At 51.1% G+C, this 22,398-nt stretch overlaps 11 protein-coding genes across 11 annotated transcripts; 6 read left to right on the plus strand and 5 right to left on the minus strand.

The window, feature by feature from the left end:
- Positions 1-335: 335 nt before the first annotated feature.
- N7443_000982 (membrane magnesium transporter family protein) lies at positions 336-915 on the minus strand (the record flags this gene model as incomplete). Its single annotated transcript, XM_056881038.1, has 3 exons — positions 336-395; positions 562-799; positions 860-915. The coding sequence occupies 3 exons, from the start codon at positions 913-915 to the stop codon at positions 336-338; spliced, it is 354 nt and encodes a 117-aa protein (XP_056746276.1).
- A 917-nt stretch (positions 916-1,832) lies between these two features.
- On the minus strand, positions 1,833-2,841 carry N7443_000983 (translation elongation factor 1 subunit beta; the record flags this gene model as incomplete). The annotated part of the gene is made up of 4 exons (XM_056881039.1): positions 1,833-2,062; positions 2,117-2,454; positions 2,706-2,745; positions 2,802-2,841. 4 exons carry the CDS (start codon positions 2,839-2,841, stop codon positions 1,833-1,835), a joined length of 648 nt encoding a protein of 215 aa, XP_056746277.1.
- Positions 2,842-3,118: 277 nt separating this feature from the next.
- On the plus strand, positions 3,119-5,493 carry hsp78 (chaperone ATPase HSP78; the record flags this gene model as incomplete). Its single annotated transcript, XM_056881040.1, has 2 exons — positions 3,119-3,139; positions 3,205-5,493. The coding sequence occupies 2 exons, from the start codon at positions 3,119-3,121 to the stop codon at positions 5,491-5,493; spliced, it is 2,310 nt and encodes a 769-aa protein (XP_056746278.1).
- A 301-nt stretch (positions 5,494-5,794) lies between these two features.
- Positions 5,795-7,983, plus strand: N7443_000985 (MutS family protein MSH5; the record flags this gene model as incomplete). Its single annotated transcript, XM_056881041.1, has 5 exons — positions 5,795-6,176; positions 6,383-6,720; positions 6,860-7,216; positions 7,396-7,810; positions 7,865-7,983. 5 exons carry the CDS (start codon positions 5,795-5,797, stop codon positions 7,981-7,983), a joined length of 1,611 nt encoding a protein of 536 aa, XP_056746279.1.
- Positions 7,984-9,803: 1,820 nt separating this feature from the next.
- N7443_000986 (serine/threonine-protein kinase) lies at positions 9,804-11,534 on the plus strand (the record flags this gene model as incomplete). Its single annotated transcript, XM_056881042.1, has 3 exons — positions 9,804-10,115; positions 10,166-10,375; positions 10,425-11,534. The coding sequence occupies 3 exons, from the start codon at positions 9,804-9,806 to the stop codon at positions 11,532-11,534; spliced, it is 1,632 nt and encodes a 543-aa protein (XP_056746280.1).
- A 233-nt stretch (positions 11,535-11,767) lies between these two features.
- Positions 11,768-13,716, minus strand: N7443_000987 (something about silencing 10 family protein; the record flags this gene model as incomplete). The annotated part of the gene is made up of 2 exons (XM_056881043.1): positions 11,768-13,476; positions 13,536-13,716. 2 exons carry the CDS (start codon positions 13,714-13,716, stop codon positions 11,768-11,770), a joined length of 1,890 nt encoding a protein of 629 aa, XP_056746281.1.
- Positions 13,717-14,115: 399 nt separating this feature from the next.
- Positions 14,116-15,248, plus strand: ksrA (3-dehydrosphinganine reductase; the record flags this gene model as incomplete). The annotated part of the gene is made up of 3 exons (XM_056881044.1): positions 14,116-14,160; positions 14,218-14,349; positions 14,427-15,248. 3 exons carry the CDS (start codon positions 14,116-14,118, stop codon positions 15,246-15,248), a joined length of 999 nt encoding a protein of 332 aa, XP_056746282.1.
- Positions 15,249-15,688: 440 nt separating this feature from the next.
- Positions 15,689-16,757, plus strand: N7443_000989 (sterol desaturase family protein; the record flags this gene model as incomplete). The annotated part of the gene is made up of 2 exons (XM_056881045.1): positions 15,689-16,168; positions 16,221-16,757. 2 exons carry the CDS (start codon positions 15,689-15,691, stop codon positions 16,755-16,757), a joined length of 1,017 nt encoding a protein of 338 aa, XP_056746283.1.
- A 543-nt stretch (positions 16,758-17,300) lies between these two features.
- Positions 17,301-18,528, minus strand: N7443_000990 (60S ribosomal protein eL6). The gene is made up of 3 exons (XM_056881046.1): positions 18,341-18,528; positions 17,712-18,047; positions 17,301-17,644 (listed from the first exon to the last, which is right to left on the minus strand). Exons 1-3 carry the CDS (start codon positions 18,458-18,460, stop codon positions 17,492-17,494), a joined length of 609 nt encoding a protein of 202 aa, XP_056746284.1. The 5' UTR covers positions 18,461-18,528; the 3' UTR covers positions 17,301-17,491.
- Positions 18,529-18,963: 435 nt separating this feature from the next.
- Positions 18,964-20,196, minus strand: N7443_000991 (uncharacterized protein; the record flags this gene model as incomplete). The annotated part of the gene is made up of 1 exon (XM_056881047.1): positions 18,964-20,196. The coding sequence occupies one exon, from the start codon at positions 20,194-20,196 to the stop codon at positions 18,964-18,966; it is 1,233 nt and encodes a 410-aa protein (XP_056746285.1).
- Positions 20,197-20,812: 616 nt separating this feature from the next.
- N7443_000992 (uncharacterized protein) lies at positions 20,813-22,133 on the plus strand (the record flags this gene model as incomplete). The annotated part of the gene is made up of 3 exons (XM_056881048.1): positions 20,813-20,863; positions 20,960-21,519; positions 21,590-22,133. The coding sequence occupies 3 exons, from the start codon at positions 20,813-20,815 to the stop codon at positions 22,131-22,133; spliced, it is 1,155 nt and encodes a 384-aa protein (XP_056746286.1).
- Between the last annotated feature and the right edge of the window lie 265 nt (positions 22,134-22,398).

The following is a 22,398-nucleotide window of genomic DNA, read 5'->3' on the forward strand; positions in this document are numbered from 1 at the left end:
AAAATAAGCTCGGCTCTCTGCATACAGATGCACCGCTTCGCCTTCTCGGCTCGAGTATCCCGTACCCAAGTGACCCTTGCTCCAACTTCTACATTTACTTGTCTGCAATGTAGATCTCCCGGGTGATATTATCGAGTTTCATAGTTACTAGTCCACACCCAAGCTGATCTCTGAATACAATGAAGCTGATGCTCAAGCTGATGCTTCAAGGCAACCTACTTCGAATTGATCACCACGCCAGCCTTCAAGTATCGATTGTGACTCCTCGGAGCAATGCATATTATACAAATCCCACTGCACCACATTCATGGCGTTCCCACATGATTCATCAATTCTCACTCCTTAACCAACACATCCGGGCCCCGCATCCAATCCGCAAACTCCTTCCGCTTAGCCTGTCAAAGAAAAAATAGACGTTAGCTCGTGTCGATCTCCGTGGCGTTGCCGTAGCCATTGATCCTAATCCAGGGTCAAGGTCCCCTCCTCAGAAACCAATCCCCCGTAAAACAGACTCCGCGATCCAAGCGCATGAAGAGAAGACAAAGACAAAGATAAACTTACCCGAATATCCCAGAATCCATACCGCTCCTCTAAGCTCAGATACGGGTTCCGCGCACCGCCATTCTGCTCAATCTGACCGGCCCAGTCGCGCCAGCTAATCGGCTTTAGTTTGTCCGCACTAAGAACCAGTCCGACTGAGACAATGACCACGGCGATCAGGGTTTCCACGATGATGTCCTGCGGCAGGGCGAGGCGGGTGTTGTTGAATAGGACAGTGTGTTCGTGGGCGGAGTAGCCTCTGCGGAAATTGTTAGTGGTTGTGTGGTGGGGTTGGATAGGGTGGTTTGTAAAGACGCACGCGTGAGCTAGCAGGACTAGACCGAATAATGTTACCACGCGTGAGATAAAGCTCATGGTGATGGTGGTGAGGTGGTCGTTTTGGGTTTCAGTCTTGTGTTTGGGGAGGCGGTATGTGTCTCTCTCGTGTCGAGAACGGTGGGGTAAGATGCCGCTAGGGTTTTGTGGGTGTCGGCGAGCTCTTGCTTTGCTGAGATAGCCCGTCTTGAGTCGAGATGGCTGCTCCAGCTGGAACTCCGTGCTCTGGCGATGTCCCGCTTGGGTGATTAGGTAATCGCGCCTTTCCTAACATGGATACTGGGGTAAATGGATTTGTATTTGTTAAGGATGTTTCTACCTGTTTTTGTTATCATTCTGTTAATTGTAACGTGACATGATCTGGCTTTTCATGTTTTTATGCTTTCGAGCTGAGACTGAGCAATAGCATAACTTCTCAGAAAGCTGCTAGCAACCCGAGATATATATCGAAACCCCAGGCCCTCCGTCGGGCAGCCACCTGGGCACATGCATCGGAAGGAACATAAAAAAACTGACAAGACAATGGCGAGCTCTATGCCTTGATCATGATCAACTATTATTATTACCTAGCAAGGGCTCTAATTTTAGATGCTTTGAAGCCCTCGATATCTTCCATGTCGGTGACCGCCTTCACCTGGGCATTTCATTCGGAAGAACATTCTCGAACCTTGGAACCAATGAACCCTCCCACATGGGCAAGCTCCCAAGGTAGCTCTGACGTGTCCAAATCAATCCCCATCGCGGGACCCATTAGCCCTGGAGATCTTCTCAAGGTCTATATGCTCAAGGCACGGCTTACTACAGTTCAAACTACAGTTGAGATGGAACGATATGGTCGTGAAAATTTTTTATTTTTCATCATCCCTAGCCACTGTCCGGCCGGGTTCTAGGTCGTAATCAGGTCCTAACACATCAAAAAAATTTCATCACGCCATCCACTTCATACAGTAAGCATTTTACAGCTTCTGCATGGCAGCAATGTCAGTGGACTGGACGTGGTCCTCGTCCTCCTCAATGCGCTGCTGGAGCTCATCAGTGGAGACCTTCTCGTCCTCGACGACAAGGTTGATCTGCAGCTTCTTGATACCGAAGCCGACGGCAACAAGCTTGGAAGCACCCCAGACCAGACCGTCCTGCTCAATGGCGCGGACGTTGGCCTCCATCTCGGCAAGGTCGGTCTCATCGTCTGCAAAGTAGGTTAGCAAGAACTCAATCGCACGGAGACAAAAAAATCACATACCCCAGGGCTTCACCTCGAGAGTAACAAGAGACTTGGCAGCGGGCTTGGGGCCCTTAGCGGCCTTCTTGGCCTTGTACTCCTCGAGACGCTTGTTGCGCTCCTCAGCAACGGCGGCATCCTCCTCCTCGGAGTCGGAGCCGAAGAGGTCCTCCTCGTCATCCTCCTCGGGCTTGTCCTTGGGGTTGGACGGGAGCTCAGTGGACTCGGGGCCGTAGGTAGTGAAAGCAGCGGAGGCATCACCGGGGAGGGTGGAGAACTCGGCCTCGTAGGAGGCGATGTGCTTGTACCAACGGGCAACGTGGGGGGTACTTGGCAGCATCGGGAGCGCCGCTGAAAGCCTTGAAGCTCACAGCATCAGCCTGGGAGGGACCGTTGCTATAGTACGGTCAGTACTTGAGTTACAAACAAAGTCATGGACAAATGCGCAAAGTTTGCAAGTCGAAATCAGAGACGCGATTGCTCGCAATTGGTTGTAGTCTTATAGCGGGGTCTTAATCCGCCTCCTAAACACGGACCAATTTTTCTCATCATAGAAGCAAGGCGAGAGAAGGGGAAATGAAAGTTCAGAAAAAAGGGGACGGTCTCTTACCCAACGATGTAGCTGCGGGTGGCCAGGAAGTTGTTGGCCACTGAGGGGTTCAAGTCAGTTCTTGATGTCAAAGACAAAAGCCAAGGCGAAGCTTACGAGTCAGGCCGGTGTCAGAGACGAAGTCAGTGAAACCCATTGTGAATGTGAGGGAGTGGAAGTTGGGAAGAAGAAGAAGTTAAAGGGGGGGGAAGAAAACAAAGTGGGCGAGGGGTAGAACATTTTTTCTTCCGTTTATTAGCGTGGTGTCATGTGACTTGAGTGGTGACGGAGCTGGGCCCAGCGACAGGCGGAGCTTCGACCTGCTTCCGCCACTCAACGTCTTCTCGGTGGAGCTTTCGAGAATCCACGCGATGCTGCCGACCTTTAGCTATTAAAGCACAAGTTGCTGCCCTCCTCGCGCATCACAATTCACAATGGCAGCTAGAATCTCCCTCGTTTCACGTCGGCTGTTGCGTCCTCACACGCCCACTACTCGCTCACTTACAGCTAGATCACTCAGACTCCCCCAGACTTCGGCTTTCCTTGCGCCGGCAACAAGACTCACTCCGGTCTCTGCGATACGCCACTATGCCTCCGGCCGACCTCACCCCCCGGCGGTACTCACCGCATGGACATGAGTGGCGAGGAAGAAAAGCCCGCCCTGGAGCTATACGGTGTGAACCTGACGGACAAAGCTAAAGCTGGAAAGCTGGACCCGGTCATCGGAAGAGATGCTGAAATCCATCGGACCATCCAAGTTCTGTCACGACGTACCAAGAATAACCCTGTGTTGATCGGTGCGGCTGGAACTGGTAAAACTGCAGTGTTGGAAGGCCTGGCCCAGCGCATTGTACAAGGCGATGTTCCCGAGAGCATCAAGAACAAGCGCGTGGTTTCACTGGACCTGGGTTCGTTGATTGCGGGTGCCAAGTTCCGTGGTGACTTCGAGGAACGTCTCAAAAAGGTTCTGAAGGAAGTCGAAGATGCGCAAGGCGGGGTCATTCTCTTCATTGACGAGCTTCACACTCTGTTGGGACTGGGCAAGGCTGAGGGTAGCATTGATGCCAGTAATCTATTGAAGCCCGCTTTGTCCAGAGGCGAACTTCAATGTTGCGGTGCTACGACTCTGAACGAATACCGATTGATCGAGAAGGATGTTGCTCTCGCCCGTCGATTCCAACCTATCCTTGTCGGTGAGCCATCGGTTGCCTCCACAATCTCTATCCTCCGTGGTATCAAGAATAAATATGAAGTCCACCACGGTGTTAGAATCACGGATGGTGCCCTGGTTGCCGCAGCCACCTATAGTAATCGCTATATCACCGACCGTTTCCTCCCAGACAAGGCTATCGACCTGGTGGATGAAGCCGCTTCCGCACTTCGCCTTCAGCAAGAATCCAAGCCTGATACCATTCGCGAGCTGGAGCGGGAAATCACCACCATTCAAATCGAGCTCGAATCTCTTCGCAAGGAAACCGACGTGAGTAGTCGTGAACGTCGTAATAAACTTCAAGAAGACCTGAAGGTCAAGCAAGATGAGGTCGGAAAATTGACCGAGGTCTGGGAAAAGGAGAAAGCCGAGATCGACGGGATCAAGCGTACAAAGGAGAGTCTGGAACTTGCACGATTCCAGCTTGAGCAGGCTCAGCGTGAAGGCAACTTCGCCAAGGCTGGTGAGCTCAGATACTCCACCATCCCTGAACTCGAGGCCAAGCTGCCCAAGGAGGGAGCAGAACAAGATGGAGACAATCAATCTTTGATCCACGACTCTGTCACTGCCGATGATATTGGCAATGTAGTTTCTCGAACCACCGGAATTCCGATCAATAAGCTCATGGCTGGCGAGGTCGAGAAGCTGATCCACATGGAGGACACTCTTCGCAAGTCTGTCCGCGGCCAAGACGAAGCGCTTTCTGCTGTTGCCGACGCGGTGCGCATGCAGAGGGCGGGTCTTAGCGGTGAAAATCGTCCGCTGGCCTCTTTCATGTTCCTTGGACCGACTGGTGTCGGAAAGACCGAGCTTTGCAAGAAAATGGCCGAGTTCCTGTTCTCCACCGAGTCTGCAGTTGTGCGCTTTGACATGAGTGAATTCCAGGAGAAGCACACCATCAGTCGTCTGATCGGGTCTCCTGCTGGATACATTGGCTATGATGATGCTGGTCAGCTTACGGAAGCAGTTAGGCGCAAGCCATATGCCGTGCTTCTGTTCGATGAGTTCGAGAAGGCTCATCGCGATATTTCCGCATTGCTTCTCCAGGTCCTCGACGACGGCTTCCTCACGGATGCTCAAGGCCACAAGGTTGACTTCAGAAACACTTTGATTGTTCTGACCTCGAATCTCGGAGCCGACATATTGGTCGGTGCTGACCCTCTGCATGCCTACAAGGATGATGGCGCATCTGAGGTCCCATCGGACATCAAGCGGGCTGTAATGGACGTTGTTCAAGGGTCTTACCCGCCCGAGTTCCTGAATCGCATCGATGAGTTCATTATTTTCAAGCGCCTCTCCCGTGAGGCCTTGCGTGACATCGTCGACATTAGAATCAAAGAACTTCAGGGACGCCTTGACGACCGTCGGATGACCTTGAAGGTGGATGGTGAGATCAAGGACTGGCTCTGTGAGAAGGGCTACGACCCTAAGTTTGGCGCACGCCCTCTCAACCGGTTGATTGCCAAGGAGATTGGAAACCGCTTGGCTGACAAAATCATTCGCGGCGAGATCATTTCTGGCCAGACTGCTCGTGTCTCTCTCAATGCTGATAAGTCTGCATTGCAGGTTTCTGCGGAGGGTATTGAAGAAAGTGCATGATTTGTTTTTTGCAATGGTGTTTTCGGTGGCATATAGGGGCATTTCATGACGGTGTTTTTACGGTGCTCACGGTGCTCGAGTTTTATTCTTGATACATTTTCATCTTCGCTCATAGTGACTTTTGTATATTAGTCTGCTCATCTGTGTATAAATGCAATTTCGCTCATGCATAAGTTTCCAAAATAATGTTCTGTAGCTTGTAGAGCTGCTCCGTAGTCTGGTTGGGAGCAATTTGACCAAGCCGGGCCTCTTCACTACACACCTCTCGATACCTATTTCGCGTTCTTCCGGTTCCGGCAAGATGCGTTCCTCTCAAAAAAGAAAGCACTCACCCGAGGTGTCTCGATCTCGTCTACCCCCCATCACACCCCGTACCGCTGGATCGAGGAGTGGCCACGATGCTCGCCCATCGAGCCGAGCATCCACCGCATCAAGAGGCCCAATCTACCCACCAGCTTGTTCAGCAGCCCAGCGACCGCAGACTCCGTTTCCAACAGAAAGTCAGATTGGAGGCGAAGAAAACGAAACATTCATTGAGGATGATGATGATGCTGGTCACATCATTGCTGCCATTGACATGAAAGACCACGGCACGGTGGGATGCTCATACTACTCTGCGGAAGAGGAGAAACTTTACCTGCTGGGAGACAGCAAGTTGGGAGAAATAGAGACCGTCAACGCTTGTATGCACTCTTGCTGTTGATTTCTCAAAGCCGCGAGAAGGCTTATTGACCGAATCCAGTGATTCTTCAGATCAAACCTACCGTGATCTTGACGCCTCCTCGAGTCGACCTACTCAATTCGCAAGAACAGCATCTCGGCCAGGATAACGGTAGTTCTGGTTTACCACATTCCTGACTATTGGATCTAATTGCTTCCCGAGAGATAGATTCATCCTCGTATCTACCCTACCAGGTTGACGTGCGCCCTTCGCAAGAGTTCACATATGCCAACGCAGAGAATAGTCTCATCGCCCTAGAGGTATCATCATCCCATGAGGAGCGACTTCGCTTCTTCGTGCCTCAAAATGATCTCGACGGACCCGAACAAGAGACGAATCCTGAGGAAATGGGCTTCACGCTTCACGAAGGAAGATTCCTCCACATTTCCAGCTCTGTCGATATGGAAAACCCAGTAACTGTCGGCTGTGCAGGGGCAGTTCTATCATACCTACAGAGACGACGAGCTAAGACCAACATCGGACCAATCCGAACCGATCCTTTCAGGGTCAGGTATCTGGAAATGTTTAATCTGCAAGACACGATGTGGGAAATTAAACAACATACTATCATCGACAAAAAGCATCTAATGATACGTAAATAGGTGGATCGGAAGCAATACCCTCCTCTCCCTCCAAATAGTACAGTCCGAGTCGCACCCAAACATGTTCAATCAAGGCCCAGGCAAAAAGTCAGCCTCTGAGAAGGAGGGCCTCTCGGTCTATGGTCTTTTCCGTCGCTTCGCGCATACACCCCAGGGAAGGGCCAGACTTAAACAGATGTTCTTCCGCCCAAGTCTCAGCCTTGAGATCATTCGAGAGCGACATGACTTCATCGCGATGTTCTCGAGACCGGGAAACTTGACAGCCCTCGAGAAAATGACAAAGGGATTGAAGCATGTCAAGAACCTGCGGCCTGTAATGATTAATCTTCACAAAGGTATTAGTACGGGGAGTGCAAAGATCATTGGATTCAAGGCCACAGTGTGGGCGAGTCTTTTAGCTGTATGTTTCTTTCAAGCTCATGGGTTTGTCTGCTGATGCAATTATCAGTTCGCTTTCTACTCAATCGACATTCATGATGCACTTCGTGAGATTTCAGGGGCGGATGTGCTGGTCGTTCGAACGAAAGTTCATATCTCGAAATCCGGTACATATGGAATCTAAGACTAATTTTAAAAAAGGCACTGCAAATACTTGAAGCAGCGCAGCTTCATCGAGTCGGACGAATGATTCAGGAGGTTGTTGACATTGACAACTCTGAAGAGCAAGGCCGGACAGTGGTGAAACAAGGTATTGATCGAGAACTCGACAAGATGAAAGACCGGTACGACGGCCTCAGCAGCCTTCTCAAAACCGTGGCCATTGAAATCGCAACCACAATACCGGCAGAGCTCGACATTGAGGTGAACGTAATCTATTTTCCCCAGCTCGGCTTCAACATTGCCATCTCCCTTAACGATAGAAGAAATCCAGCCTATTCTGGTGCGGTTGGGGATTGGGAGCTGGTTTTTACCACAGAAACCAGAGCTTACTTCAAGGACTTTCGCATGCGAGAACTGGATGAAAAGCTCGGTGATATCTATGGGCTCATCTGCGGTAAGGCTACTTGTTTATGATACCCACAATCTCGTTCATTGACTATTGCTATAGAGAAGGAGATTGAGATCGTTTACAATTTGGCTCAGAGGGTCCTTCAGTATGAGAATGTGCTCATCGAAGCATCTGATATCTGTGGAGAGATGGACAGGTTTGTGATCCAGGAGATGTGAGTACAGACAAAGCTAATGTTGTACAGCCTCCTTGCCCTCACACAGGCAGCTAGCTTATTTAAGCTTACAAGACCACGGATGTTGGCGCAAAACTCTATCAAAATCAAAGGTGGTCGGTGAGAGGATGTCTACTCATGCTGTTATGTACCTTTCCTAACATTGACTAGCCACATTCTCCAAGAACTCACCGTTTCATCATACGTCCCAAATGACACCCTCCTCGCTGGTGGAAGGGACACCACAGGGGACAACGTGGCTCCTTCGTCGGTAGACCAAGTCCCTAGCATGCTGGTATTGACTGGGCCAAATTACTCTGGCAAAAGTGTCTATATGAAGCAGGTGAGATTTGATACCTTGACCGATTGCCTTGCACATCATTTAAAGCTTTCTAGGTTGCTCTCATTGTTTACCTTGCGCAAATTGGGAGGTACATTGATTCATACTTCCATTTTGAAGAGTTTTGCTGACCCCTAATGGCAGTTTTGTACCCGCGGACAGCGCAGAGCTCGGTATAACAGACAAAATCTTAACGAAGATCAACACCCAGGAGAGTGTTTCCCAGGTATGACAGGATACCGCCAACAAAAACACTATGTATTGACCCAAAATCCAGATTCAAAGTACTTTCATGAGTGACTTGCAGCAGATCTCGCTTTGTCTCAAGCAGGTTACTGGTCGAAGCCTGGTTCTCATTGACGAGTTCGGTAAGGGTACAAGTGAAAGTGGTGAGTATCATTACGAGACTTTCAAACAATAGGCTCACGATATCTGCAGACGGAATCGGTCTTGCCTGTGGAATACTCGAGCATCTACTCAATATTGAAAATGCTCCAAAGGTCATTGCTGCCACTCACTTCCACGAAATTTTTGAGAACAACTTTCTTGAACCACGCCCCAGATTGCAACTCGGATACATGGAGGTCAAAGTCTGTGAAGAGTTTCAGGAATTAGAAGATCAGATTACCTATCTTTACAAGTTCGTTTCAAACCCCCCTCCCCCCCCCACCCTTTCTGTGATCGGAGCAGATAGCTAACTGATGGCTCAGCTTTCGCCTGGGTCGCAGCAGCAAGAGCTTCGGTACCATGTAAGAGTCTACTTGAATGGACACCCGTGCACAATGGCTTGCTGACGAGAATTTGTAGCTGCGCCGCAATCAACGGGATCGATGCAGCCATTGTCTCCCGCGCAAACGAGATCGCAGTTCTCGCAGCCCGAGGCGAGAATCTTGTTGCTGCATGTGCCACGCTATCTGTTGAAGAGATACAGAGCCTTCAACATGCGGTATGAATCCTCTATACTCGATGTGCTCTCTTCTTTCACTGACCTGGGAAGCAGAACACACTAGCGCGGAATTTCCTCAAAGAAGACTTCTCGTTTGAAGGGGGATCCATGCGCGACACGAAGACGATCCTGGAAGACTTGTTCCAACCAGCAGAGTGAAAGTGGACCAGGGTGATGAAATACGCCTCAAGGCTTACTATGCCTTGTGTGCGCCCTGCAATCATCCTTGAAAGGCGCGCAGGGCAACGTTACTAGGTGCCGATCTATACTATTAGCAGCACCCATCTTTACCCCCGCTCGACTGCCCCAATATGCAATAGGGGCCAAACCTTGGTTACCCCGGTTATATCCCTGTCCGGTGTGGTGACTGCCACCTGGAGATGCGGCTCGCATTGCGTCCTGCAAAGTATCTCTTGCAATTCTCCACGATTATAGCCTCTGTATGTTATTTTTCTAAAGAATTTCATATGCTCATACCCGAGCACTGCTTCTAAAAAATTCTCCGCCATTGCGCCGTCTGCATTATCCCGCGCCCCATATGTTCCAAGTGTCGGATCTCGTGAAGGACACCAAGTTGCCTACTAAGCACGACCCTGAGTATACCACTCATACCTTTCTTGAGTCGACGTCCGTCTCAGGCCGCCGTGGTAGGCGGAGGGAGCGTGAAGAATTATGGACAAAAAAGCGACATCTTGCCATAGGCATTTTTGGAACGGTATGGCTGGAGGTGTGTGCATCTGACGGGAATAGGTTACGGACTGTCAAAGAAGTGCGCAAGATTGCACCAGATTCTAAGACCATAGATTACAGTCGGGAGTTGGAGGCAATTGCCAAATTCTCCCAAGAAAGGGTAGCGTGCAAGACTGATTCACTCAATCAGGCGAGCTGACCTATGTTTAGTTTGACGGATGTTTCGTGAGATCGGCAGGTTGGTTCGAAGACCCCGAGTCTCTTTTCATTTGCATGGAATACCTACCACTTGGAGACCTTCAAAGGTATATGAAGCAGCCTTTTCCTGAGCAAGAAGCCCAGCAAATCACTCTGCAGCTCCTTGAGGGGCTTGACTTCATGCATAGCAATGGCTTCGCCCATCGTGACCTGAAACCACAGGTAAATCTGGTACAGACGCGAAAGCTTGATCAGTGACTAATTATTCAAGAACATCTTTGTCGTTTCCCAGGGACCAGACTGGTGGGTCAAGATCGGAGACTATGGCATCAGCAAGCGCGTGTTGGAAGGCTTGACAGGTCTGCAGACACTGAATGGAACACCAGCTTTCACTGCACCCGAGGTTTACCAACAGATATGGACCGAGACTGAGAAGAAAGAAGAATTGAGTCTTGCTCTGGAAGTCGACATCTGGTCCTTGGGGGCCATCACCTATTACATGCTTACTGGAAAGCTACCATTTCAGGGTCAAGCCGACCTGCTTGCATACTACAAAGAGGAGACGAGTCTTCCATTGAAATGTGTCTCTCAGAAAAATGCAACGCCAGAGGCATTGGTTTTCTTGGAGAACACACTCACAGCAAGTCCTGCATATCGTCTTAGAGCCAGAGAGTTGCTAGATCACGCCTGGTTAACACCTTTGCTCCAAGAATCAGACGCCGAAGAGCAGATCAACTCACCCATTTCACATATATCGCCATCAGACAATCCAATTATACCCCAGCCATTGCAAATACGAATCCGCCATAGTCCTCAAGAAGGGATGTTGCCGGACACAATCGACCTACCAGCCATCCCTAGTCCAAATACTCTAGAGCTATCTCCATCGCGTACAAGTCAGGGCATCGACTGTGACACTTTTAAACAGATAGTCGCACCTGCCACACCTCTACTCAGCCGAAACCACCCAGCAATGCATCCGGAGATAGACACAATTCCCAGTCCTCAACCACAATCACTATGCAGCGAGTCATCCACAAGTCCTCGGGACGTTAGACAGCCTTCCCAGGTTTCCAACACCTCGACTAGAGATACGATGCCGCCGAATACGCGGAGGAGGTCCGATGCAGCACCAATTCCGGTTTCAGATCTATTGTATCACACCCCGAAGTCAGGGAGCGCTGCGTCTAGTGCCAGGAATAGCACGGATCGGTTCGAGAAGTTCCGTCGAGTCTCGAGGGATATGGTGCCGAGACGGAGTCGTCGATCTCAGGATCATGGTAAGGAGCAGCACGAAGATGAAGAGAAAGGCTTGGATATTCCAAAGTCACCAGCATGGTATGTGTTCAAGACTGATATTGATAGATCGTTTACCTACTAATGAGACTTAGCTCTAATTCGAAGGTCAAGTTGCGGATAGTAGAGATTCCGGGTCGTCCTCAATTTGCTGAAGGTTTACCTTTATTTCCCATCAGGTCTAAGAAAGCGTGAAAGGGAGTTTGGACTTGAGCATGAAGGGTGAAATTGGAGTTATGTACACATTGAATGCCAGTATCTGCCAAGAACTTAGACGCCGTGCGAAAAGAAAATTCATCTCTAAACCCAATCCCAGCCTCAGAGCTTGACACTCTTGACCAGGTTCTTTTTGATACCCGTAAGCTCACCACCGTATCCACCGCGGCTCTCGCCACCCTTATAGATCTGGCGTATACTGCCGAGCTTCTTCTTCTTCTCCTCGAACTTCTTGCGCTTCTTGACACGCGGATTGCGCGAGTCCTTGCTGCGCTTCTGCATGAGACCCTTGTTCTTCTGGATCTGGTACGTGATGGCACGCTTTCCATCAGGGCCGACCGCCTCTTGCATGTGGACTTGGCCGCCCTCGGCAGCTGCGGCGGCGTAGGCATCGGCGCGAGCCTTCTTGTCGTCCTTGCGTGCCTTGCCCCGTGCAGCGACCATGTCGTAATAGTCGTCATCGTCACTGCCGGCCTTGTTGCCATTACGGAGTTCCTTGGCAATGCGGCGGTCTTCGTCGTCGCTGTCACCACCGAGCTCTTGGCCGATGTCGGGTTGTCGGCGACCACGGCGCTCAGCCTCGGCGTTGAGGCGGATTTGTCGGTCCTTAAGACGCTCGCGGCGGGGAATATCGGCATCGCCACCTGCATCCTTGCCAGCGTTATGACGCTTGCTGGCCTTCTGTGCGAGCTGAGAGGTGTAGAAGCGGAGAGAACGCTTCTGCTTGGCCTTCTCCTCGGCTTCACGGGCAGTCAGGGCGTCCTCGTCACCAAAGTCGGAGTCTTCTTCATTCACAGATGTCTTGGTCTTCTTAGTCTTGCGCTTCAGGCCAGGCTCGGTGGTCAGGTTGGACAGATCAGCGAAGCCGGCTTCGGTCTCCGCGAGACGCTCGGCGCGGCGGGCTTCGGCCTCGGCTTGTGCTACAAGAGCCGCCTTCTCTGCCTTGCTCAATTTCTTGGGCGTGGGTGCCTTGACCTCCTTGGTATTCTTCTGTTTCTGGGCAGTGGACTCAGGTTTGGCAACAGCCTTGGATTTCTTAGCAATCTCGACAACCTCCTCAATCTCGAGATCCTTGACCTTCTCCCAGAGTTTCCGGAACTTCACAAGAGAGGCCATCACAGGGTGCTGTCGAAGCTCGGCGGGGGAAATTGGCGTGCTGCCGTTAGTTCCATCGGAGGATGAAGCAAGAAGCATAAAGTACAGGTTGATGGTACCCAGGTATGTCGACAAAGCACGCAGCTTCACGACAGCCACGGGGGCAGGTTGAGGCTCATCGTCATCCGCATTTGTCGCTGTTGAGGCTTTCGATGCTGCCTTCTGTAGATCCTTGTAGGTGGATTGAAGATCGGTGAAGTCCTTCGCCAGGGGCTCGAATTCGGGGTATCTCGACTGGAGGATCTTGAGCTTCTCGTCCGTCTCCATGTCCTCGGTGATCTCCAGCTGGGGGAGCACTTCTGTGACCACGCCAGCATCCTCTTCGTCCTCTGCCTTGCCGGAGTCCGCCCATTCGGATTCATCAAACCCGAAGTCAGCCTCGTCCATAGCTTGCAGCTGCTTCTGTTGCAGCCTCTTGGCTTCTTGCTCTTCCTCCAGGGCATCAACCTCGGTCTCGATCTGGTCTGCGTTATACAGATCCTTCTTCGAAGAACCCCATGCAGCGATACCTTCTTCTTCTTCCTCATCATCCTCCTCGCCACGGCGGCCCTTGGGGACACCCATATCATCTTCGTCTTCCTCTTCGCCTTCGAAGTCGTCCTCGTCCTGGTCCTCGTAGCCTAGGATTTCCTCGTCGGAGGGCTGAAGCATCTCCTCTGCAACGAACAATCAGAAACTTGCCTTCGCATATTATGTATTCAATCAACAAACGTACCTTCTTCGGCAACTCTCCGGCGCCGTTTGGTCTCTGGGCCGTCGTCCAGCAGGATCTGGTCGCGGCCGGTCTGGAAGTCATCCTCAGAGGAGTCGAAGCGTTCTTCGACATCATACTTGGTGCGCGCAGGGGCTTCGGTCTTTTGCGCCGGACGGCCACCGGCCTTTCTCTTTTTACCCATGGTGAAATATGTGTAGCTGGTTTACTCCAAGCTGATCAACTGCGACAAAATAATTTTTTGGTCGGCATTCACCGCCTTGCGGGCGGCAGCAAAACTCGATGTTTGTCCTGTTTGCCGTCTTAAAACCGTTCAAACTGCTAAATTACCATATTGAATGAGATCCGTACGGTAATTGTGTTCCAGTTGGTAAAGGGCATCCCTCATCGCTCCTTCTCATCGATATCATAAAACAGTCGAACGGCAGTGGCTCCCAATTTCCCTCGTTTCTTCTCAATTGCTTCCTTTCCCTGCTTCCACATGTCTTACAGTCTTTCTTTCATCCCCTCTTACATTAATACCGCCCCGACTTGGGTAGTATCTGTACTGGTCTGCACTGTCATCGCCTATACGCTAGCCAAGATGTTCGGGTTCAGTCGCAAAAACGAGTTCCCCGTCGAGGGCCGAGTGAGTGAATCCCCCTCTCTTGAGGCCACGGAAGCTGACTAGGTTCCTTTCTCACAGACTGTCCTCATCACTGGTGGCTCTGATGGCACGGGCCGAGCTGCCGCTATCCAGCTTGCTAGCAAAGGCGCTCATGTTGTGGTCGTTGCTCGCACAGTCTCCAAGCTCCAGAGCACTGTTGACGAGATGAAGGTTCGAATGAATTCTCCTGTTCTCTTTGTTTACTTGGCTTACACATGTCCCAGGCCAAGTGCAACAATTCGAAGAAGCAACGCTTCCTCTACATCAGTGCTGATCTCACCGATGCCAATGAGTGTGAGCGTGTCGTCGGTGAAGTCACTGCCTGGAATGATGGGTCTGCTCCTGACATCGTCTGGTGCTGTGCTGGGTTCTGCCACCCTGGATTCTTCACCGAAGTGCCCCTCGCTGTCCAAAAGCAGCAGATGGACACCGTCTACTGGACTGCTGCCAACATGGCCCACGCCACTCTTCGCAACTGGCTGGCTCCTGTCGCACCAAGTGAGCAAATGACCAACTCACGCCGACACCTCATCTTCACCTGCTCCACTCTTGCCTTTACTCCCATTGCTGGCTACGGTCCCTACTCGCCTGCCAAGGCTGCCATTCGCTCCTTATCTGATACTCTCAGTCAGGAGATTGAGATGTACAATGGAGCCTACACTCAGCGACACCGTAACTCGGCTCCTGCTGCTGATGTCAAGATTCACACTGTCTTCCCCATGGGCATTCTCAGTCCCGGATTTGACAACGAGCAGAAGCTCAAGCCCGAGCTGACCAAGATGCTCGAGGAGGCCGACAAGCCTCAGACAACCGAGGAGGTGGCCAAGATCGCCATCGCTGCTCTTGAACGCGGCGAATACCTTATTACCACTATGTTTGTCGGCAACATCATGAAGGGTACCGCTCTTGGACCCAGTCCCCGAAACTCCATCATCGGCGACACCTTGCTGAGCTGGCTCAGCAACCTGGTGTTCCTCCAGGTCATTCCAGACCTTCGTAACAAGGCTTTTAACTGGGGAAAGACCAACGGACTCCCATCGCCCCCGGGCACTGAGGAGAGCGCTTCCTAGGTTTCAATTTTGTACCGCGTCTGTATTATACCCTGCATATTGCACGTTGCATGTTGCCCGTATGGCTTTACCTTCGTTAAGCCTCTGAGGCTTTCACACTCATCCCGAGCAGTTATAATTAAAGAACACTTTTTCTGAATTGACGCCTTGCATTCCAAATCTCATGTCCCCCAAGTAGTGATGTGATTCTGCATACTGTAGTCGGAATGCGGGCGGTGACGTAGTGCTGATCGGAACCTGCCTCTCCAATTTTAATTTCTTGCCCGCCACTGACGAGCTCAATATGTTACTTAATCGTATTTCACTGGGTCTTATTTCGCTCGACGATGCGACAGTCTTCAAACCTTTAATTGTTTAGCTCTACTTTGCAGACGAAGCTCGTCATTCCCAGCCCCATCATCCCATTGTATCTCTCGGGTACTTGCGACAGACTCGACACGATGGACGCGCTGTTCTCGATCCCCTTCTTGTCGCTCTTGTTCGTGCCCGCCATCTCATCCTACAGTACCAGTCTAAATCTACTGTTCTTCTATATGACATGGAGCACCCTGGTACTATCCCACTCCCCGCTCCGAGTAGAGTTATTCGGCTCGACCGCCGCGCGATTGCTATTCCACGCGCTCCCCTCTCTCGTCTTCTTCCTCTTCGACATTCTCGTCCCGTCCACCGCAGTCGCAATCAAAGCGCAGGGTGAAGCCGGTCTACCTGGAGGCAAAAAGCGACACACGCTCCGGTTGAAGCAGTTCAAGGTTGCAGGATGGACGATCTTCAACCTCTGTCTTAGCGTTGCTGCACAAGCAGCGATTGAGTCCGTCCTAGTCCGTGGACTCGGCGTGCGCAGCGCAATCAAAGTCTCCATGAAGCTCCCAATGCCCTGGGGAATGATCAAGGACATGTTCTTCGGGCTGCTGGTTCGAGAGGTAAGCCGATCGCGCGGGTGGTCGATATTGTCATGCTAACATCCTGTTTTAGATTCTCACATACGTTGTACACCGCTACGTTCTGCACTCGAAGAATATCCTCGCCAAGTACCACAATAATTGGTACCACCAGCTTAATGCACCTTTCCCGCTCACCGCGCATTACGATCACCCGCTTGCATACCTTGTGCATAAATTCCTTCCCACTTACTTGCCGGCTATGCTCTTCCGGTTCCATATGCTCACTTTCCTGCTCTATCTGTCCAGTATCTCTATCGAGGAGACATTTGCGTATTCGGGATATACGATCATGCCGACTAGCTTCTTTTTGGGAGGAATTGCGCGCCGCACCGATATTCATTTGATTGACGGTGGAGTCGGGAACTTTGGAACCTGGGGTCTTTTGGATTGGATCTGTGGGACAACTGCTGGTGATAGGGATATCGAGGATGATTTGGCGGGTGAGCTTGAAGAGCATGAGATTGAAGACAGGGTCAGGAAAGCTTTGGACTCTTCGAAGCGGAAGGTTAGGGAAGGTACACTGCGGAGAAACACACCCGCACGCACCCGCAGGAACGGACATGCTTGAATGATTGCATGAACTTATGAATTGTGACATGACCTGCGTTTTGTGAATCTTGGAGTTTATTTTTGTGTAGTTATAACAGTTTCAGTTCTGGCAATCTTGATTTTGATTTATTAATATGTGTAAGGCCAATTTTTGGGCATAGTCACATACATATTGCAGAGATATATAAACAAGGACAACATTCCAACCCCGGACCTATTACGTCGTTACCGCACAATGGAGACGCCCGCGCCCACTAAAATTTTGGGCTGATCAAATCTGATCTTCAATGCTTAAATTTACATAGAGATAAGAGTCTAAGAGTTCAATACGGAAGTAGAGAGAATTATAAAAGAGTACCCAAATTTTTGGATTGCCGCCTGAACCTGGAAATGGGAGGTGTATGTCGTACTGAACATGAATGGAATCCAGCAGGGCTGCTGGAGTGAGGTATTTTTTAATCTTTTTTTGTTTGAAGTCTTTCATCACATCACGGCTGGTCCTCCCTCCTCCTCCGACAAGAAGAGAAGAGAGTCATGCTGAACCGGCCACGCGTGAAAAAGGGGAGTGTTTTTTTTGAAGGAGAAACAACAGCCGAGTGTCCGAATTAACCGATCCCATACTGAGTTACATGATTCATAAACCACTCCTCCGTCACTGCGAAAGGATGCCGATGTGCAATCGAGCCGCCCCTCGTTGAAAGATGAGTCCTCCCCAACTATCTACCGAACCCGCGGCCGCCGCAGCGCACTTTTTTACCACTTCATCTCGTGGGGCTTGTCGCCGTTGCGGAGGCTGAAAGTGGTGGCGAGGTAGCTGCTAAGGAACTCCTCCTTCTTGACGGTGGCCAGAATGGACTGGTCGATGGCCTTCTGGTCGGTGGCACGGGCGCTGGCAACCTGCTTCTTCTGTAGAGCAAATTCAGGTTAGTATGACTGGTTTCGTAAATCTGATTTGAGTGGACTCAAAACGCACCTGGGGCTTCTCGCCCTGCTTGAAGAAAGCCTCCTCAGACTTCTTCTCGGCCTTCTTGTCCTTGGTGAAGTAGTCGGCAGCGGAGATCTTCTCCACAGTCTTGGAGTCGACACCGGAGATGTCAAGGCGCTTGGAGGTGGCGATCACGTAGCGGGAGTTGACGCGGCGGATGGGGACACCGTTGACCTTGAAGGGGCCGGTGACGAGGAGAACACCCTGGTCGAGGTGCTTGAGGAGAACGACGCGCTTGCCACGGAAACGACCAGCGAGGAGGATCAGGACAGTACCGGGCTGGAGGCTCTCGCGGAGCTTAGTGGGACGCAGAGTCTTGCGAACCTATACGCACAAATGAATGTTAGCAACTCTGTTCGTGAACGTGTTGAGATTTCGCGGTTTGCAGAATCCACGGCATGGTGAATTCGCTCGGATGATAGCGAAGATGGTTGCGAGGCCACAAAGGCTCATCTCAAATTTCGGCAATTGCTACTGGTCATGTTGAATTGAATGTCGTGCATCGTGCAGACTCGATTCAAACAGACTCGGCGCCTATCGTTGCACACATCCAAGCGAATAAACGCATGCCCGTATCCTCCGCGAAACCCGAGTCTATTGTCGAAGTGTATGCTGACCTTCTTGGGCTGCGACTCGTCGTCCACGGGGTACCACTTCATGGCCTTCTGGGCCGGGTGCGGCACAGTCCGCTGGCCCTTTCCAAACTGCTTCGTCTGGCCAACAGTAGCGTCCGACATGGTGGCTGCGACGAAGTTGGTGTAGGTGGTTGTCGGGTTGGTGGTTGGGTGTTGAGGTTGATGTGCGGACTTGCGAGTGGAGTACAGTTAGAGGGTTTGTGGGAAGAACAAGCCCTATCTCACGTGATACGGGTTAGCCGAACCGATCTGAGTCAGCCACGCGACACACTTTATGCCTTGGTGCCTAATTCGGGCCCCGGGTGGGTCTAGATTGCCCTAACAGTTGAACTTTGTGGACCGTCATTACCGATAAGGAATGTTGTTCTGTAGACGATTTCCATTTCCTTCTTGGAAGCCTTCTTGGAAACGATGCAATTCTAGGCATTTCCATATCCATTTCAGATCTTCACATACCATATACGCTAGCGCTGATTTAAGAGAACTCATTGCTTGAGTCGAGTATATACAATTGTTATTCCTCCCTTTCTATTGACGCAGTAATACCCTTTGAATCAATATACGGTTCACATTACGTCAGTCTCATGTTAATTCGTGATATACTCCTACTCCTTGAATGCCTCTAATTCAGAGTAATCTGGTAGCTTCCAATCACCGTCCCTCTCCTTTGCAAACATTGACATCAACTCGGGAATACGGAGGAAGCATAGTATCTCAAAGATGAATCGTAGAATGGCGATTCCCCACCATGTCTCCGGCATTCCCAGTTTCAACAACGCAGGTTTCACATTCTGTACCTCATGTATGAATGGCCGGAGGGTCTTGTCATAGTTTTTAAAGGCCTGAGGGAGATTCTCCAAATTTCGATCGATCTCGCCAGCCAAGACGTAAGCACCAACAAGGCTAGCAGTGGTACCCATACCGCTGAATGGCGACGGGCAGTGGGCAGCGTCTCCCAGAAGAACGACTCGGCCTTTATGCCATGTCTCCGTTTGCACTTGGACAGCCTCTTGGCAGTACCAGTTGTTTGTCGTCTTCATGCCTTCCAAAAACCGATCAGTTTCCCAGCCGGCGCCACGGAACCTTTGAGTCCAGAAATCCTTTTGTTGTTCCACCGAGGCTTTGTGAATACTCGAGAATTCAAGAGCATCGTCTCTGAGGAAGAAGTATACCTGCGTTTCTGCTGGGTTGTGGCTTCGACGCATGATCATTCGACCGCCCGGGCTCTGGTATGTTCTGCGGATATTGTTGTCGCTTTCAATGCGCGGGATGAACCAGTAGGCGATATGGATCCCCAGTCGTCGATAAGGATCTGGAGCATTAGGAGGCATGATGGCTTGACGAATGCGCGAGCCCTGGCCGTCTGCTCCGACGAGGAGATCAAATGTTTGGGAAGGGCCATTGGAGAAGTAGACAGTCACCTTCTGCTCGTCTTGCTCGAAATGATCGACCGAAGTATCGAATATATACTTCACATTATCCTTTGTCGCGTCGTAAAGAATACGCACAAGATCACCACGCATAATTTCGAACTCAGATGTGAGAGACTGAGCACCTTTCCCAGACTTGTTGGCCAAAACGGTTGCTCTGATGTTGCCTTCCGAGTCGACTAAGGCTACTCCCTCTTCATCAACAAGCTTACTGCGGATCGTATCCAGTAGCCCCATGCGTTTGGCTGTCACAATCCCTTGGCCACGAATATCAATTTGGGCACCTGTGGCCCTAAGGGCTGGGAAACGTTCGATGATGGTGACTTGATGACCACTGCGCGTTAACCAGTAAGCAAGTGCAGGCCCTGCGCAACCGCCGCCGCAGACGAGGACCTTCATAGGTGCCATCAGGTAGAGAAGAATAAGGAATAGACGCAAAGCGAATCTGAAAACGATTCTGAATCTATGAGAGATGTGACGTCGTTTATATACTTTCCAGCTCTAGGTACCAACTGTCGCAAGACCGTCGGTATTTGCGGTCTTTTACGGGATATTCGCAGATCACCGAACTTCTGGTTTCAAGAGCTGCTACAGAAATGGGGTTGTGCTTAAATAAAAAGTTGGAAGCAGTTTAACGATAAAAATCATCATCACCAGGTTTGTAAGCTGGCGCGAAGGGATGAAAGGTGGCCTTCCGAGGGTGCGTAGCATTTCATGACCTCTTGGCGGGGCAATTTTGAGATCAATTTCTGAGGCTTTTTCGGTGACGATCTGTTGAGTGGTCACATGACTAAAATGAACGGATCGGTGCCTTGGAGTGAAGGCCACAACTAGGGCCGGGCACAAGAGCACCCAGTGCAAGTCAGCTGCTCAGCACAAACAACCAGGAACTGACGTATCCCGAAGCTTCATTCCGCAGTCCCCTCCATCTTCGTCTCCAACATTTACCATTCATCAGGCGTGGTTCCATTTACCTGAATACCTCCATACACTCATTGGCTTCTCATAACCGCACGACTCCACCATGTCGATAGCTCCCATCATCACCTTCAAAGCAGGTATCTGCGACTTCGATGTAAGTGTGGCACTGAATTCACAACAATGCATTGCCCTTCTCTCACAGACTCAAGAAGTGGCTATCTTTCGAGGAGTACTCACAGTATGAATCTAGGACTCTACGAACCCTCCTTCCGTGAAGCCCAAGTCGACCCCCGGCTACGTTTATCTCTACTCCGAAGATGATCTCGTGCACTTTTGCTGGCGCCCTCGCAGCGCATCTCTCGATGAGCCCGAGCTTGATCTGGTCATGATTCCCTCAGATGGAAGCTTCACCCCATACAGGCCCGCCGGCAAGGGCGCTACAAATGGTCGTGTCTTCGTGTTGAAGTTCTCGTCAAGCTCTCAGCGCTATCTGTTCTGGATGCAATCCCAGTCCCAACACGAGAATGGCGACTTGAGTTGGTTCAGCCCGCGGGATCTTAAGCTAGGAGAGATTGTCGATGTTCTGTTGCAGGGCGAGGAGGTGGATGTGGAGCACGAGATCGCTAACCTCCCCCGCCGACCATCCAGCGGCGACGATGACGAGACCATGGAGGACGTGGAGGGCACCGACCATTACACTAACCAGAGGCACGGAAGCACCAGCGGTGGAGCTGGCCCGGACGCAACTGGGGGTGATGTTCGTGAGGAGGGCCAGGAATCGCGAGAGGGTGGAGCCGATGGTGGACGAGCGTAGGTACATAACCCTGTGTATTATGCTCCGAGTCACGGAATTCTAATGTTTCCCCTTCTTTCTTTCTAGAGCTGCCCCAGGAGATCCATCGTCAGTAGTCCAGGACTTCCTAAAGTCTCTGGGTGGCGGTCAGAGCCAGTCCCAGTCCCAGGACCCTGAACGACCATCTACGACCCTTCAGGACCTTCTTCCCCCCCCAACTACGCTGCCATTTATCGAATCCCTAGACGAGACCACGGCCGACCATCTGTTGAACTTTTTACCGCCAGCTCTGCTCCTGCTGGCTCAGGGCAATGCGGAGGCGGCGGAAGCCGACACGGACCCCGAATTGGCCCAAGCGGCCCTCCTGTCACTCGATCTGGCCCAAAAGAAAGATATTCTCCGCAAAGTGCTCCGATCCCCCCAGTTTATGCAAAGTCTGGCTAGTCTGACCGTTGCGCTCCGGGATGGTGGACTGCCTAGCATTAGCGAGGCCCTGCAGATTCCCGTGGCCAACGGAGGGTTCATGCGACGAGGAGGTGTACCCCTAGGTGGAGGCGATGCAGTGGAAGCGTTTCTAGATGGCGTTCGGCAACATGTCAAGAAGGACTCGGGTGCGATGGATACAGATTAGTATCGAGACAATGTGAACTATTTTTGGTAACCCGCCCCACCAGGCACCACTATTTTGCAAGGCTTCGTCAGCGTCTACGAGTATGTGAACACCGTGTAGGGTCATGTTTAATTTCCCTGTAGTTAAGCGACATCCGCCAAGGGAACTCAACGTTATGTAGAAAAGCACTAAAGTGACTAAAAAGCGCGTTAGCCACCCTCGATCAGCTCGAACTCCACTGAAAACACGAAACACCGCTGGATCGCGAAGTGTGGACCCCCAATCA

The sequence above is a fragment of the Penicillium atrosanguineum genome (genome assembly GCF_028827265.1).
Source record: "Penicillium atrosanguineum strain IBT 20685 chromosome Unknown utg000001l_segment0_segment0, whole genome shotgun sequence".
Classification (NCBI taxonomy): domain Eukaryota; kingdom Fungi; phylum Ascomycota; class Eurotiomycetes; order Eurotiales; family Aspergillaceae; genus Penicillium; species Penicillium atrosanguineum.

Excerpts from the sequence above, each read along its gene's own strand:
- N7443_000990 (XM_056881046.1), bottom strand. The coding sequence starts at position 18,460 with ATGTCGGACGCTACTGTTGGCCAGACGAAGCAGTTTGGAAAGGGCCAG. Across the intron at positions 18,048-18,340 it reads ACGAGTCGCAGCCCAAGAAG|GTTCGCAAGACTCTGCGTCC; the intron begins GTCAGCATACAC and ends TTGTGCGTATAG. Across the intron at positions 17,645-17,711 it reads AGCAGGGCGAGAAGCCCCAG|AAGAAGCAGGTTGCCAGCGC; the intron begins GTGCGTTTTGAG and ends TTTGCTCTACAG.